This window comes from Catharus ustulatus, chromosome 28 (genome assembly GCF_009819885.2).
Source record: "Catharus ustulatus isolate bCatUst1 chromosome 28, bCatUst1.pri.v2, whole genome shotgun sequence".
Lineage (NCBI taxonomy): Eukaryota > Metazoa > Chordata > Aves > Passeriformes > Turdidae > Catharus > Catharus ustulatus.
The window spans coordinates 6,046,951-6,061,129 of NC_046248.1; the positions used below are offsets into that span (position 1 = coordinate 6,046,951).

General features: G+C 60.9%; 3 protein-coding genes across 6 annotated transcripts in view; all 3 read left to right on the forward strand.

Annotated features, from left to right (window-relative positions):
• Nucleotides 1–6,470, forward strand: part of SIK3 (SIK family kinase 3) — a 69,582-nt gene extending 63,112 nt beyond the window's left edge. For all 4 annotated transcript variants that reach the window (XM_033081558.1, XM_033081560.1, XM_033081561.1 and 1 more), the window contains 4 exons: nt 3,308–3,468; nt 4,179–4,311; nt 4,403–4,570; nt 4,864–6,470. In XM_033081558.1, coding sequence (XP_032937449.1) covers nt 3,308–3,468; nt 4,179–4,311; nt 4,403–4,560 — 452 coding nt within the window. In that variant the 3' untranslated portion in view covers nt 4,561–4,570; nt 4,864–6,470. The remainder of the gene's footprint in view (nt 1–3,307; nt 3,469–4,178; nt 4,312–4,402; nt 4,571–4,863) is intronic.
• Nucleotides 6,471–7,178: 708 nt separating this feature from the next.
• APOA1 (apolipoprotein A1) lies at nt 7,179–9,082 on the forward strand. Its single transcript, XM_033081583.2, has 4 exons — nt 7,179–7,596; nt 7,743–7,798; nt 8,027–8,180; nt 8,260–9,082. Exons 2-4 carry the CDS (start codon nt 7,756–7,758, stop codon nt 8,855–8,857), a joined length of 795 nt encoding a protein of 264 aa, XP_032937474.1. The 5' UTR covers nt 7,179–7,596; nt 7,743–7,755; the 3' UTR covers nt 8,858–9,082.
• Nucleotides 9,083–9,599: 517 nt separating this feature from the next.
• APOA4 (apolipoprotein A4) lies at nt 9,600–13,984 on the forward strand. The gene is made up of 4 exons (XM_033081575.1): nt 9,600–9,652; nt 12,111–12,177; nt 12,301–12,427; nt 12,535–13,984. Exons 2-4 carry the CDS (start codon nt 12,129–12,131, stop codon nt 13,460–13,462), a joined length of 1,104 nt encoding a protein of 367 aa, XP_032937466.1. The 5' UTR covers nt 9,600–9,652; nt 12,111–12,128; the 3' UTR covers nt 13,463–13,984.
• The last annotated feature ends 195 nt before the right edge of the window (nt 13,985–14,179 follow it).

Below are 14,179 nucleotides of genomic sequence, written 5' to 3' on the forward strand. Positions count from 1 at the left end.
CAAGGGTTTCCTGACATATTCTGCATAGCACAGAATTACCGAGATTCTTTCTGGCTTTTGTGGCCTGAAGTAAATTGCAGGCACGGCCTCTGTAATAAACAGGGTTGAATAAGGAAGGAGCCCGATGGGAATTTGACCTATTTCTGCAGGCAGGTAAAGACCAGGGCCCAGCTTGCTGCCATCTTTTTGGGGATGCTGCATGGTGGCCACAGATTTATTCTTGTTGGCAATGTTCCCCATTCCCAGTAAACAAGGGAAAGGAGCAGCTCAGCTGTCAGCACACCTCAGCAGTGTAACCATTTATTCCTGCTCTTAAGCAGGGCCCTCAAGTCCAGACACTGCTAAAGCTCCCACAAACACACACAGTAACAGTGTTGGTCCTGTGGCTCCTCTGACACTTTGGGAAGCAGCAGCAGCAAGATTCTATCCCTGCTTGAACTGGGAAGGGTGGATTCTGGAGAGAGTGAGTTTAAACTTGCTATTAGGGTCTGAAGATCTTTCCTGCTTCTTGGAAGCAGCTGCTCCTTTGCTCCTCAGTGGCTACTCTGGCAGTGCTGAGCTGTCAGAGAATTCTGCCTGAGCTGCAATTACAGGCTCCTCTGCAGGAAAAACATCCTCGGAGCCCCTCGCTCAGAGGGCTTTGAGGAGAGGCTGAGCAGGCAGATCAGTATTCCCTGCAGGACTCGGGGTGCTGGGCTGGAGCCACCAGCCTGCCCTTGGCACTCGGGGCCCTATTGCAGAGGAGCTGTGTCCAGGGCACAGGAGGCCCAGCTTTGTTCAGGGACACAGCACGGGTTTGTTGGGAAAGTACCGGGCTGGAATAGGCTGGCTCAGAGGGCTGAGCGGGGCTGCCAAGCCCTGACCCCCCAGAGCGTGGGCAGGGACAAGGCTGGGCTGTGCTGAAATCCTCCTAAATTCAGAATTCTCTTTGCTCTCAGAGCTCCACTTCCCTGCTGTGCTTGGAGTGGGAGGAATCACTCCAGGCTCAGCAGAGGTTGGAAGCTCTGGAAGGGCATTTGGTGTGAAATTATGGGTTTGGATCTCATCACTGAAGCCCGTTAGATGGACAGTGAGGTTTGGGGAAGTCAGAAGCCAAATTTCGGCCCCCGCACTGGTGATGCAAGGACTGGTTACACAAAAGAGAAGGACTTTAGACTGCAAGGCCTTGTAAATGAGTAAAAGCAAATAAATGTTTACAAATAGGCTTGTGTAAGTCCTTCTGACAGGGCTGTTTGTAGTAAACTGTGTCCTGGGATGCAACTGCTTGTACCTTTTTCCCTATGGCCTCCATAACCCACTTGGACTCAGGCCTGGGTGCTTTGGGTCCAGGCAGAGTCACCTCCGAGCTTCCCAGGTACTTTTACCTACAGCAAATCCTGCACCTGGGCTTTCCCATTTTTTATCTACACCAAATCCTACATCACTCAGCTTTCCCTCTATTTATCTACACCAAATCCTACATCCCTGGCTTTTCCCACTCTTCTCCTCAGACTGTGTAATGAGGGTGCAGTTTGGGGGGTATCTTCTCTCCTGCCTGAGCTCCCCAGATGTGTTTTCCCTGGAGCAGAGTGTGACTTCCCAGTGGCTCGGGAGTGTCTGTGCTCCAAGGGCGCGTGCTGACGCTGATCACAGAGCTCTGGATGTCTCTGGAGCATCTGCCAGGGATGGCAGCTGGGGACCTTGAGAGCCAACCAGATCTGTTTGGGATGTGGCTGAGCTGCCTGTGAACAGCCCTGCTCCAGTTTTGCTCCAACGTAGCCGTCCCGGGGCTGGGAGCACTGCCCATGGGAAACCTGCCTGGGCTCGGCGCGGACGGAGCCGAGCTGGCGGCAGCGCCGTGCCAGCGTCACGTGCCGCGGGGACACAAAGGAGGTGGCCGTGAAAGGCTCTCCTCCACAGGGCTGGGGGTGTGCATTCGGGGTGTCTGTCCCTCAGTGCAGAGCAGCATCCCCAGAGGTGCAGTGCTGGCGTTGGGGAGCAGCTGTTCTTTGGGTCCTGGCTCTTCCATGCTGAGGGAACTCGTCACCCGCAGCGTGGGGACTGGGGCTGGGGCTGTTTGTGGAGCTGGAGCAGCAGGCTGCTGGCCCCAACCACTGTTCCCACAGTTGGAGCAGCATCCCAAGCAGTGTGTGGGTGGCACTGATCCGCTAACATCTGTTACCTCATGTTTTCCTTCGCGCTTTTCCGGGAAAGCTGACTGCTAACCGCACGTAACCCCTCGGTTGTGCAAAGGCAGGGGGAGGCTGCATCTCTGACAGAGATTCCTGCCTGGGACAGGGCTCCAGCAGCAATGCCACATTGCTGATGGAGGAAGGGCACGGGCAGCAGTGTGCTGGCTGTGCTGTCCATGCTCACCTGCCTGCAAGCAGCATGGGGACCACATGGGATGGGGTTTCACTTGAATTCTGCTAAATTTTGGGACTGCCCTGTGCAGGACCAGGAGTGGGACTTGGATGATCCTTGTGTGGGTCCAAGTGGGGATGGTATAGGATTCTGTGAGATCTCTTTGGGGAGCAGTTTCATGGCAGTTGCAGTGCCAGCTGGGCTGTGCAGTGTCCCAGCACAGCAGGACATCACTTCCCACTGGCCAAAGCCCTGGGAAAGCTCTGGCTTTGTGAGGGATGTACCTGCAGCTGTGTCAGCGAGCTCAGCCTGATGACAGGCTTCTCCATGGCTCAGGACTTTATCCAAAACATCGTGTACTTGATGATGGGAGGCTTTGCCTGATAGGAATGTGGCCTTTGCCCTCAGTCACAAGAGCTTGCCGTGCAGATGGACTTTGCCAGGCAGAACACTGGTGTGCTCCCGCAGCCTGATTGTGGGAGGGCAGGGAGAAGTCATCTGATAAAAGTGAAGATCCTGGCCAGCTCTTCCTGCAGGATTAAGTTGCTTACAATTGCCAAGGGGCCCTGCTAGAACATCCCATGTTGGAGGCTCCCCCCAGCTCTTGTGTAAGGGTGTGGGCAGGCTGGGGGTCGAGCTCAGGCTCGAGGGGGTGGCAGAAGTGGGAAGGGATCTGGTTCCTGTGCTCCTGCCCCAGTGCCTCCAGCTTTAGGCTGCTTTTGGAGACCTGATGGAAGGCAGCTAGCATTGGGATCTTCTGGGGTGTTAATGCTGGAAGGAGAAGCCTGTTTGAATGCAAATGAGGGCAGTGGTGCTGCACCACTGCAGCTGGAGCAGCCAGGGGTCCTGTCCTGGCTCTGCCAGCAAGAATGTTTGTGTGCAGCATCACATCTCAGTCCTGCACAGGGGGCTGGGAGCTGCAGGTTCCTTGTACTAACCTGTGCTTTTTCTGTCTGGTTTCAAGAGTCCATCGTAGGGAACTGCATGGACAGGAGCTCCCCCGGCCAAGCCATGCAGGTGCCTGACCACAACGGCCTGGGCTACCCCGTGCGCCCCTCGTCCGGCGAGCAGCGGCCCCGCAGCCTGCAGAGACATCACACCATCCAGAACAGTGATGATGCCTACGTAGGTGCCTCAGCCTCCCAGCTCCCTCCTCTGACACAGCCTGGCCTGGCTGTGGCCACACAGGGCTCTGCAGACACACCCAGCCCAGCTGTGGGTCCTGCAGGGCTGTGAAGGAGCTGGTCATGGTAGCCCAGACCTCAGTGCTCTGCGCCCAGTGGGGTTTGGGATGCTGGGAACTGTCCTGCCCAAATCTTGATGTGTGCTTTGCTACACCTCCCTTGTCCTGTGGATGAGAATGTCACCTTCACTGGTTCAGTGGTGCCCAGTGACAGGATGAGGAGCAATGGCCAGAAATTAAAACACAACAAGTTCCACCTCAGCATTGGGAAGAACTTTCCATGGAGGGGGCAGAGCACTGGAACAGCTGCTCAGGGAGGGCCTGGAGTCTCCCTCTCTCGAGACATCCCAAAACCACCCAGATGTGTTTCTCTGTCACCTGCTCCAGGTGTCCCTGCCTTGGCAGGGGTTTGTTCTGTATGATCTCCAGTTCTCCCTTCCTGCCCCAGCTATGTCTGGTTCTCTTAGTTCAGAGGGATTTGCACCATTCAGTCCATCCTCCTGTTGAAGGGACAGGCTGCACCCAGGCTGTGCCTGATGCAGTTCTTGTCTTTCCAAACCCTTGCTGAAGGTTTGCAGAGGCTCCCTGGGCAGATGGGGAAGAGCAGGATCCTCTCCTGAGCTCCCCTTGAGGTGTCCTGCCGTGTCCACAGGTGCAGTTGGATAACTTGCCAGGAATGAGTTTGATGGCAGGAAAGGCGCTCAGCTCTGCCCGGATGTCCGACGCCGTGCTCAGCCAGTCGTCGCTGATGGCCAGCCAGCAGCTGCGGGACAGGGACAGTGACGGTGAGCTCTGGGGCTGCCCAGGGGCAGGGCAGGTGGGCAGCTCCTCGGGGAGCTGAGCCACAGGTGCTGAGTCGCCTCTTGGCCCTTACAGAATGTGGGGAGAGTTTGGAAGGTCAAGAGCACGCAAACCTGGGCGATGGCAGCCAGCACCTCAACACCTCCTGCTACCCCTCGACGTGTATCACAGACGTCCTGCTGAGCTACAAGCACCCGGAGGTGCCCTTTGGGATGGAGCAGGCGGGGGTGTAACCAGGAGGGAGTGAGTATCCCTGTGTCCTCCTCTCTTCCACGGGTCACTTTTCCTGCTCCTTGCTCCAGGGCTGGGGTTGGGACCATCCTCTCAGAGCTACTGTGCTGGAGCTGTTTGCTGTCCCCCCCTGTTAGCCAGGGACAGCATCCCTCCTTCCAGGGTTGTGCTGTGCTTAGACCCCTCTGCATGGCAGGGTCTGTCTCCTGGGGCAGGGTCAGGAATGGCCTGGCAGTGCTGGAGGGCTGTGGGAGGAGATGTGCCATTCTGGTGTCCCCTGACATCTCCCTTTCTCTCTCTTGCAGGGTTTGTGTACAGCTTTGAAATAAAAAGGTCCATTTTAAACCAACAGTATCTAGCAGCATTGCGCCAAATTGCCGTAGTATTTCTGACTAACTGGAATACCATGGCCCCTTTCCTCATCCTCACTTCATCCAGTGTGTCGTTCCTTTGGGTTCTTTAATTTCTGCCACACTTGCCTGTAACTCCAGCTACACCCAGAGCCCTGAGCCCGACACAGAGGACCGGCCTGGGCACCGGGGGCTGCTCTGGGGGCTGGCCCTGCCCGGGGCCCCACGCTGGGCTGAGCCTCCCTGCCCTGAGCAGGTCCCAGGGGCTGGAGCCACTCCTGGATGGAGGCCACGCTCTCCTTCCACCCTGTCCTGCTGCAGGGGGGTCTGGGTCTGGCAGCGCTGGCGGGGCCCTCCCCACCCCAGTGCAATCCACTCTGTCTCACCTCTGTCTGCTCTGTTCCCTCTCGTGTGTCGGGGTGCTGACAGGATCACCCCTGCCCTGCCCTCCCTTCCCTTTTCTTTCCAAATCCGCCACGACTTGGGGTTTTTTCTTTTCCTGGCTAATGTAGGGCAGACGGATTTTACTTTGTTTCCTTCGCTTTTCCTCCTGATCACGTAGGAATTGTTTTTTTTGGTAAATGTTGTTTTATTATTATTGTTATTAATAAAAAGCGAAAGGAATTTCTGTTTGAGAGAAATTTTTAACTAGATTCTGTTCTATATGAATTGTGACTTGCACCTTTTGTTCAAAGTATTTTATTTCTTTTAATGACATTGTACTTGTGACTGGTTTTCTCTCGTGCCAGTGACGACAGTGGTAATTCTCCTTATACAGTCGGGGCGTGCAGAGGTCTCTTCTTTGTCCCTTTTCCATCCTTTCCGTGGTGGATAGAGCGGGAGGCCCCCCCCGCTGGGGCTCAGGAGCTCGTGGTGTCACCCTTGCCTTTGGGACTTGACCAGCTCCAGCTCAGATCCTTCTTACCGACGTTTTTTCTGGAATATTTTTTTAAAACTAAAGGAAACATCGCCCAAACCCTCCTGACTTTGCACAGAAGGAAGTGTGAAACCAGCACGGCAGAGGTGACTTTGCTATCCTTACCCCGTGCCTCTTCCCAGCCTCCCTTTCTCCGGGACAACACCGCTGCCAGCTCTGCGACCCCGAGAATCAGAGAGCAGGGAGGCTCCAGAGCCCAGATCGAGCGGGAAGGGTGGGAAACGCTGAAAGCCTTTTGCTCTGTCCCTTTGGTTCATTTTCCTTTTGTTTACATGACACTGTATCCTGGGAGAGTCGCCGGCCCCCCCCAGCAGCAGCCGCCCCGCGGGGCCGCGTCACCGTGCCATCCGCAGTATCACACTTTTTTTATCATGGCTTTGTATTGTAGTAATCAATACGCGCAGTATATGTTGAATGTATATTAATATACTTTGCTATTATTTCTGTTTTTTGGAAATGTCAGAAGTATTTTTTTTTTCTTCCTCATTTATGTTGGACTAAAAACGAACAGGAAAAAAAAAAGAGTTTCAGTAAATCTTCAGTCCATTTTTTTGTGGGTCACTTGCAACTAGTCAATTAGTTGGACAGTGGGATCATAACAAATAAAACCATGATTATGATCTTCCCTGGGCTCTTGTTTGCCTTGTTGCTCAACGCCACAGTTCAAGGGGCAGCAGCTGCTGTGTCCCCAGCGCATCCCTGGCACTGTCACGTCCCCCAGCTCCAGCAGCCCCCCTGGCTGGGCTCCCAGTGCTCCCCCAGCACTCACAGACCCCTGCAGCCAGAGCCCAGCGGGGCACAGCAGTGCTGCAGCCCGGGCATCGCTGCAGTGGGGCTTTTCCAGCTGTGGGTACAGTGTGGGAGGCGCAGGGAGCTGTGCCTGTGCCTGCAGCACCCTGCAGCGCCTGGGCTGGCGATACCCCTGAGGTGCCCAGGGAGCTGGCACGGGCCGGGGCTGCGGGGAGCCGCTGCCACCCAGAAGCAGCAGCATCATTCCCCTGTAGCAGCTCCCCCGGCACTGCCAGCCCTGCACACCCCTGCAGCCCCGTCTGGGGACGTGGCCCCTCTCTCCCCGACCCCTCTCGCCCCTTGCTCAGCCCTGTGCGCTGGATTCCTGTGCATCCCTGGACTGGTGACAGTGGGACAGGGGAACACCTGGGGTTGGCTGGGGTTCAGGGGAGTTTTGGGGTGACCGTGCCGGTGCTGGAGCCTGCTCTGAGCTGAGCCTTTGCTTTGCCCAGGTCCCCAGCGAGGGCTGGCGTGGGCGGGCAGGGGCGCAGCTCCCAGGACCTCTGAGCTGGGGACACAGCGGGACAAGGGGGTGACGTGGGCGGCCCGGTGAAGGACGGGGCACAGACCCTCGGCCGAGGCGAGGGGTCCGGGTACGGCAGGCCAAATCCCTGCGGGAATAAACCTTGTCCCCGGGCCGGCGGCCAATCCCTGGGGGCTGCGAGGGGCCCCGGCAAGGCCGCGGGGCCAGCGGGAATCTGGGTCACCGGGAGCGTAAACAGCTCCTTGGCCGGCGAGGCGCGTCCCGCGGGGAGCTCCTGTTTGCTCGCCGCCCCTGCCAAGCCCGCGCTCCTCGGCGATGCTGCGCGATCCTTGAACCCTGCGCGCCACATCGCCCGCCGGGAGCGCGTTCCGGGGCCGCCGCGCTGGCTTATCTCCGCGGAACTGCCCCTCCGGCATAAATAGCGGCGCCGGAGCCCCGGCCGCTCAGACGGGACGAGCAGCAGCGCTAGAGAGAGCTGGTAAGAGCCCGGGCTGCCCCGCAGGACCAGCGCGGTGCCCCTCGCCCGCCGCCCCGGCGGGGACCCCCCGAGCCGGGCTGGGCTCAGCCCCGCCGGGTTGCGTTTGCCGGGGCTCCCCGCGCCCAACTCTCTTGCTCTGCCCGCAGGTCCAGCGTCAAGATGAGAGCCGTGGTGTTGACCCTCGCCCTGCTCTGCCTGACGGGTAGGTCCGGACGGGGCTGCGGATCCCCGCGGGATGGAGCAGCACGGGCGGGATGCGGCGGCTGCGCCCGACGCGAGCGCTGCTGGAAGCCGCCGGTTTCCGAAGCGCTGTGCGAGCCGGGCTGCAGCCGAGGGGCTCCCTGGTCCCATCCCGAGCCGGGCAGGTCCCCGGCAGGGCTGGAGCCGTTGGCGGGCAGCGTGTCCTGAGCACACCCGGCTCTCTCCGCAGGCACCCAGGCCCGCTCCTTCTGGCAGCACGATGAGCCCCAGGCACCCCTGGATCGCCTCAAGGACCTCGTTGATGTGTACCTGGAGACAGTGAAGACCAGCGGCAAGGAAGCCATTGCCCAGTTCGAGGCCTCCACCGTGGGCAAACAGCTGGAGTAAGTGGGGGGTGTGTGGCGGGGGGCTGGCGGGGCGCCCCGGGCACCGTGTGTGACCTCCCTCCCTCCCCTCCCGCAGCCTGAAGCTGAGCGAGAACCTCGACACTCTGGGAGCAGCCGCCGCCAAGCTGAGAGAGGATGTGGCCCCCTACTACAAAGAGGTGCGGGAAATATGGCTGAAAGACACCGAGGCCCTGCGCCAGGAGCTGAGCAAGGACCTGGAGGAGGTGAAGGAGAAGATCAAGCCCTTCCTGGACCAGTTCTCTGCCAAGTGGACGGAGGATCTGGAGCAGTACCGCCAGCGCCTGGCACCCCTGGCCCAGGAGCTGAAGGAGCTCAGCAAGCAGAAGGTGGAGCTGCTGCAGCAGAAGCTGACCCCGGTGGCCGAGGAGGCGCGGGACCGTCTGCGCGTGCACGTCGAGGAGCTGCGCAAGAACGTGGCCCCCTTCAGCGATGAGCTGCGGCAGAAGCTGAGCCAGAAGCTGGAGGAGATCCGGGAGAAGGGCATCCCCCAGGCCGCTGAATACCAGGCTAAGGTGGTGGAGCAGCTCAGCAACCTGCGGGAGAAGGTGACCCCCCTGGTGCAGGACTTCAAGGAACGCCTCACCCCCTACACCGAGACCCTCAAGGCTCGTTTCCTCGCCTTGCTGGAGGAGCTCCAGAAGACCGTGGCTTGAGCTGCCGGCCGGCGCGGCAGGGACTGACCCCAGCCCCGCTCCGCAGTTGCCCCGGGTGCTCCCTGCCCTGCCCCGGGCGCTTCTTCTCAGGGGGCTCTGGGGACAGGCTGCAGGAGCCCTCGGGTGTCCTCCCCGGAGACCCCCTCCTCCCCTAGAATTCCCTCCCCAACCTGGCGTCGCTCTCAGCTTTGCCTCCCTTTTGAGAAATAAACTTGACTTAAGTTATTGGAGCTCGCTCAGTCTTTGCAGTGGATGCTGGAGGGGGAAAGGGGTGCTCTGAGCTGGGGGTGCTGGGGGACCCAGAGGGAGTGGGGGGACAGGGAGCTGGTGAGGAGTGCCCTGGGCTCGCCCAGTGCTGATTCCAGCTCTGCCCGAGGTGCAGGCGTGCTCAGCCCCACACAGGGCGCTGGAGTATGGTGGCACGGAATTTGCAGGGGCTTGTGGAAGCTGCACCCGGCTCCTGCCACCCTGGGCACCCCGACACAGCCGTGTGTACCCCAGCGCTGGTGTCTGTCCCAGCCCTCCCTCTCCCTGCGGGTCACACTCCTCCTTCCCAGCCCCCCAGTGATGCCACCATAGAGTTTGCATCAACCCCGCTTTATTGAGAGCACCACGACAGCGGGTGGGAGCCGGGGGGTCCCCAGCCCCAACAGTCCCCGGGCAGCCCCCGGCGAGGCTACGCGGCCGGATTCTTCTTCAGCAGCTCCGCCAGCTGCTCCTTGAGCCACACCAGCCGCTGCTTCGCCAGCTCCGCGTTGTCCGACAGCCACTGCCTGCAGGGCAGGGGAGTGCGGGGTCAGTGCGGGGCCCTGGCCGGGCGGCACCGGGGGACGGGGACAGGGACAGGGACAGGGACAGGGACAGGGACAGGGCTGGAGGGGTTCGAGGGCACCTGGCCTGGCGCAGCGCCTCGGACTCCCGTGCCCTGCTGTAGACGTCTTTGGCCATGGCCGTGGCTTTCTGGGCCAGCTCCTGCACCTTCTGCACCAGCGCCTTCGGCTCCTCGGGCGTGTCGGCCCCTGCAAGAACGAGCCTGGTGGGACTGGGGCCACAAGGCCCCGCGGCTGTGCCCCCCGTGCGTGCCCCCCAGCACCCCGACCCCTCCTCCTGAGCAGCCCCCTGGCCCTTACTTGCTCCCAGCGCCAGGACGGCCGTGCAGGCGAGCAGGAAGAGCAGAGACGCCTTCATGGCTGGGGAGAGAGCAGAGCGCAGGATGTGGGGCGGCACGGGGGGCACGGGGGTCCCGAGCCCGTCCCCTTCCCAGCACGACCCTCACCAGGGATGTCCCCACTCACCTGTGCCGGGCTCTGTGAGGCGGGGGCAGCCCTGGGCTCTCTCTTTATACCTTCCCCACGGGCTCCCTGGGGGATTTGTGCAAAGGTCAGGGCAGGGCGGGGGGGGGCTGCAGGGGCGCTGTGTCCAGCCAGGAGTTGGGAAATCGCGCGGGGACGGAGCCTGCGGGGCCCCGCGTGTCCGTGTGCGCGCACATTGCTGTTCACACCCGGTGTGCACGCGTGTGCGCCGCCAGCCCGGTGCCCGCGGCAGGGGACAGCCCTGGGCACACACGGCACAAGGGTGACATCCAGCGGTCCGGTCCCTGGGCACGGCGTCCCCGGGCACCGCGAGGCGCTTCGGACCTTGCCACTGCCACTGCCTGGCTGGTCCCTGCCCTGCCCGCCGCGCCCTTTGCCCGCTGTGACACACCGCGCTGCTCCCGGGGCTGGGTGCGCTGGGTCGGGGGCTGGACCCTGCCCCAGGTGTGCGCCGAGAGCCCGATGCCCACGGGCAGGGACACGCACAGGTCCCGGCTCCATGCCCAGGCTGTGTGGCTGCAGTGCCCGGCAGTGTCCTGCCTCTTCCTGTGCCAGGGCTTCCTCCAGGAGCCTGGAGCGGGAAGGAACGGTGCCATCCTGCCTGTGTACAGCCTCGTGTGTCCTCCAGCTCCATCAGTGTCCCCCTGAGCCCGTGTCCTGCCCTGCTGCCCAGCCCAGGCACAGCACAGCCGGTGCCAGAGCTGGGAGGTCCCTGAAGCATCCCCAGACCCTGTGGCCTGTCCCGTTGTCACACGCATCCCAGTGTGATATATGTTGTAATGTAATTCGTGTTAATTTGGGATTTATGTACAATAAATCGTGTTTGCATAAATAAAGAAATTAATAAAGAAACTTTAGAACATTAGTCGCAGCAAGGAGGGAGGATTGCCTCACAGAATTCACACACTGCAACTGCTGACAAAACCGGGATTAGTAAATTAATAGAATCGGCTCCAAATGGAGGTGGCTCCTTACGGAGACAGTCCATGAAACACTCAAGCGATGAGCACTCGATAAGTATCATACACCAGTCAAGATAACCAGGGTCTTCAGGAAGAGTTACATCTCAATACCTGGTTCCCTGTAAACCAAAATCGGCACTTGTCAAAATTCATCACTTGCCAGAAATGGTTTTGACCAGTCCAACGCAGAGAAAGGAGGCTACATGAATATGTGAAACCATGACAGGAAAGGAGGAACTTTGCTCCAAGTTAAAAAAAATGTGTAAAACCAGGACTGACCAAGACGGGGGGGATCCGAAGCGATAGAGTTCAGATCAGTGTGCGTGTGTTCACGCCGATCCCAGGCTTGGTGTTGTCCTTTTTGACTGTGGCTATCGAGGACCATATTTCAGTAGTGAAATAAAAATTGTTTATTTATTCATTCTTAATTCAGCTTGATTTGTTTATTATCTATAACACAGGTACTGCACTGCCAGCACTGATGGGCCATTGCTGCATCCCCAGAGCAGGGAGGTGTCCCTCAGCCCGGGGTCCCTGTGTCCCAGAGGGGCTCACTGCGTCCGGTGTACCCCCAGCTCCTGTCTGTCCCTGTGTCCCAGAGGGGCTGGTGGGGCTCTGGGTGATGTCGGGGCTCTGGGTGATGTCAGGGCTCTGGGTGATGTCGGGGTTCTGGGTGATGTCAGGCCTGCGTGCACCTCAGGCACTTCCACGTTGTGGCCGTGCTAAAGTCCACGCCCTTGCTGTGTCACAGCCCGCGTGGAAGCTGTGGGAGCGCTCAGGCTGCATAAATAGGGTGGGGAGCTGCCGGTTCTGCAGGTACCGCAGCAGTGGCAGCACAGGTAGCACAGGTAGCACAGGTGAGCAGCTGCAGGGGCTGGAGGGAGCCAGGAGGGAGCCAGGACCTCATCACCTCTGGCAGGGGGGTGGGGGACTGCTGGTCCCTGGGGCTTCTTTCACCCTTGCTCTGTGCTTCCACAGGAGTTGCCAGCACTCAGGATGGCGCCCAAGGCGGTTGCCCTTGTCCTGGTTCTCCTTGCGATCTCAGGTGAGGCGGCGTGAGGGTCCTGGTGCCAGCAGGGTGGTCCTGCCCCAGAGCAGGGATGGGGAATGTCCCTGCTGTCCTGGGGGAGTGGGACTGTGTGAGTGCTGATCCCAGCCCTCCTTGCAGGGTCACGGGCTGAGGTGAACCCTGATGCTGTGGCCAATGTGATCTGGAAGTACTTCACGGAGCTGGGCAGCAATGCCAAGGACACGGTGGACCAGCTGCAGCAGACCGAGATCAGCAAGCAGCTCAAGTGAGCCGAGCCACAGTGCCGGGGGGCTGGGGGCGCTGGGGGGCTCAGGGGGTGCCAGGCAGGGCCTGGGCATGTGGGCACACACCTGATGTGTCCCCTCTCCCCAGCACCCTGCTGCAGAGCAACCTGCAGAGTGTCAGCGCCTACGCCGAGGACCTGCAGGAGCGGCTGGTGCCCTTTGCCATTGAGCTGAAGGCGCAGTTGGCACAGGACTCCCAGCGGCTGAAGGAGCAGATCCAGCGGGAGCTGCAGCAGCTGCAGGCCAAGCTGGCCCCCTACGCCGACGAGGTGCACCAGCAGATCGGCACCAACATCCGCCAGCTGCAGGCCAAGCTGAGCCCCTATGCCGAGGAGCTGCGCTCCCAGGTGGATCGCAGCGCCGGGGAGCTGAAGCAGGCGCTGGAGCCCTACGCGGCCGAGCTGCGGGAGCGGCTGCAGGACAACACCGACAGCATCAAGGCCTCCCTGAGCCCCTACGCTGACCGGCTGCAGCAGCAGATCGACGGCGGCGTGGAGAGCCTGAAGGAGCGGCTGTCGCCCATGGCAGATGAGCTGAAGGCGCAGGTGGAGCAGAGCGTGGCCGAGCTGCGGCGCGGGCTCAGCCCCTACGCCCAGGAGGTGCAGGATGGCCTCAACCGGCAGCTGGAGAGCCTGACCATTCAGATGGAGAAGGCGACCGAGGAGCTGCGCAACCGCCTGGCCACCAGCTCCGAGGAGCTGCGTGCCCAGCTGAGCCCGCTGGCGCAGGAGCTGCGGGAGGCGGCGAGCGGAGACACCGAGAGCCTGCGGCAGCGCCTGGCTCCCCTGGCCCAGCAGCTGGAGCAGCGCGTGGGGCAGACCCTGGAGACCTTCCGGCAGCAGGCAGCTCCCTTCGGAGAGACCTTCGGGAAGCAGCTGGTGCAGCGGCTGGAGGAGATGCGCGGCAAGCTGGACACGGGCGCTGCCGGCCTGGAGGATCACCTGGAGCTGCTGGAGAAGGAGGTGCGGGAGAAGGTGGCTGCGTTCCTCAGCACCGTCCCACCCCCACAGAATTAAGACGCTCCAGCCAGCCATCCACACACATTCCAAACATTCCTGGCCACTTCCAGTGGTAGAAATAAATCTCCTTGTGATGCACATGCTGGTCCGTGTCCTTCCTTCTCACAGCATCCTGCTGTTCTGCCCTGGGATGGGATACCTGGGGCACCCTCAGCTGCTCTGAGCGGGGAGCATCGCCCCGAATTTGGGTTCTGGGGCACCAGGGAGAGGGAGCAGGGGTGGGGTCAGGTGGGTGGGAGGTCTCTGTGATGGTTGGAGATGGTGGCAGCCAGGTGAGCCCACGGACCAGCACAGGGCCGGGGCCTCGCTGTTCCCTCATCACGGCTGGGGGCTGCGGGAGGAGCAGAGCCCAGGATGCGGCCGAACATCCCCGCTGTGATGGGGCAGAGCTGGTGAGGGACCGGGATCTGCGGGTGGGTGACAGAACCTCGGCCCCAGAGCGCAGCGGGGCTTGGACAGGAAGGGAACTCGGCGGATCGGGGACAGAGAAAGGGGCTGAGGGGTTCTGCTGGCAGGAGCGGGCCGGGCCGGGCCGAACCGGGCGGGATGGGACAAGGTGAAGCTCGGCCAGTGCTGCCTGGAGCGACCTCACGTGTCGGCCCAGGCGAGGGACCCGCGGACTTTGGTGTCTGAGCAGCGCTGGCGACTGCTCGGCGTTTCACCCCGGGAGCGCTGGACTTCGCCCCTCGCTCCCGGGTTTACTCCCGGCAATGA

What these genes read in the sequence shown, in the direction of transcription:
- APOA1 (XM_033081583.2), top strand. Translation starts at nt 7,756, where the DNA reads ATGAGAGCCGTGGTGTTGACCCTCGCCCTGCTCTGCCTGACGG. An exon ending in CGCCCTGCTCTGCCTGACGG is followed by an intron (nt 7,799 to 8,026) that starts GTAGGTCCGGAC and finishes CTCTCTCCGCAG; the next exon opens with GCACCCAGGCCCGCTCCTTC. An exon ending in ACCGTGGGCAAACAGCTGGA is followed by an intron (nt 8,181 to 8,259) that starts GTAAGTGGGGGG and finishes CCCCTCCCGCAG; the next exon opens with CCTGAAGCTGAGCGAGAACC.
- APOA4 (XM_033081575.1), top strand. Translation starts at nt 12,129, where the DNA reads ATGGCGCCCAAGGCGGTTGCCCTTGTCCTGGTTCTCCTTGCGATCTCA. An exon ending in GGTTCTCCTTGCGATCTCAG is followed by an intron (nt 12,178 to 12,300) that starts GTGAGGCGGCGT and finishes CCCTCCTTGCAG; the next exon opens with GGTCACGGGCTGAGGTGAAC. An exon ending in GAGATCAGCAAGCAGCTCAA is followed by an intron (nt 12,428 to 12,534) that starts GTGAGCCGAGCC and finishes CCCTCTCCCCAG; the next exon opens with CACCCTGCTGCAGAGCAACC.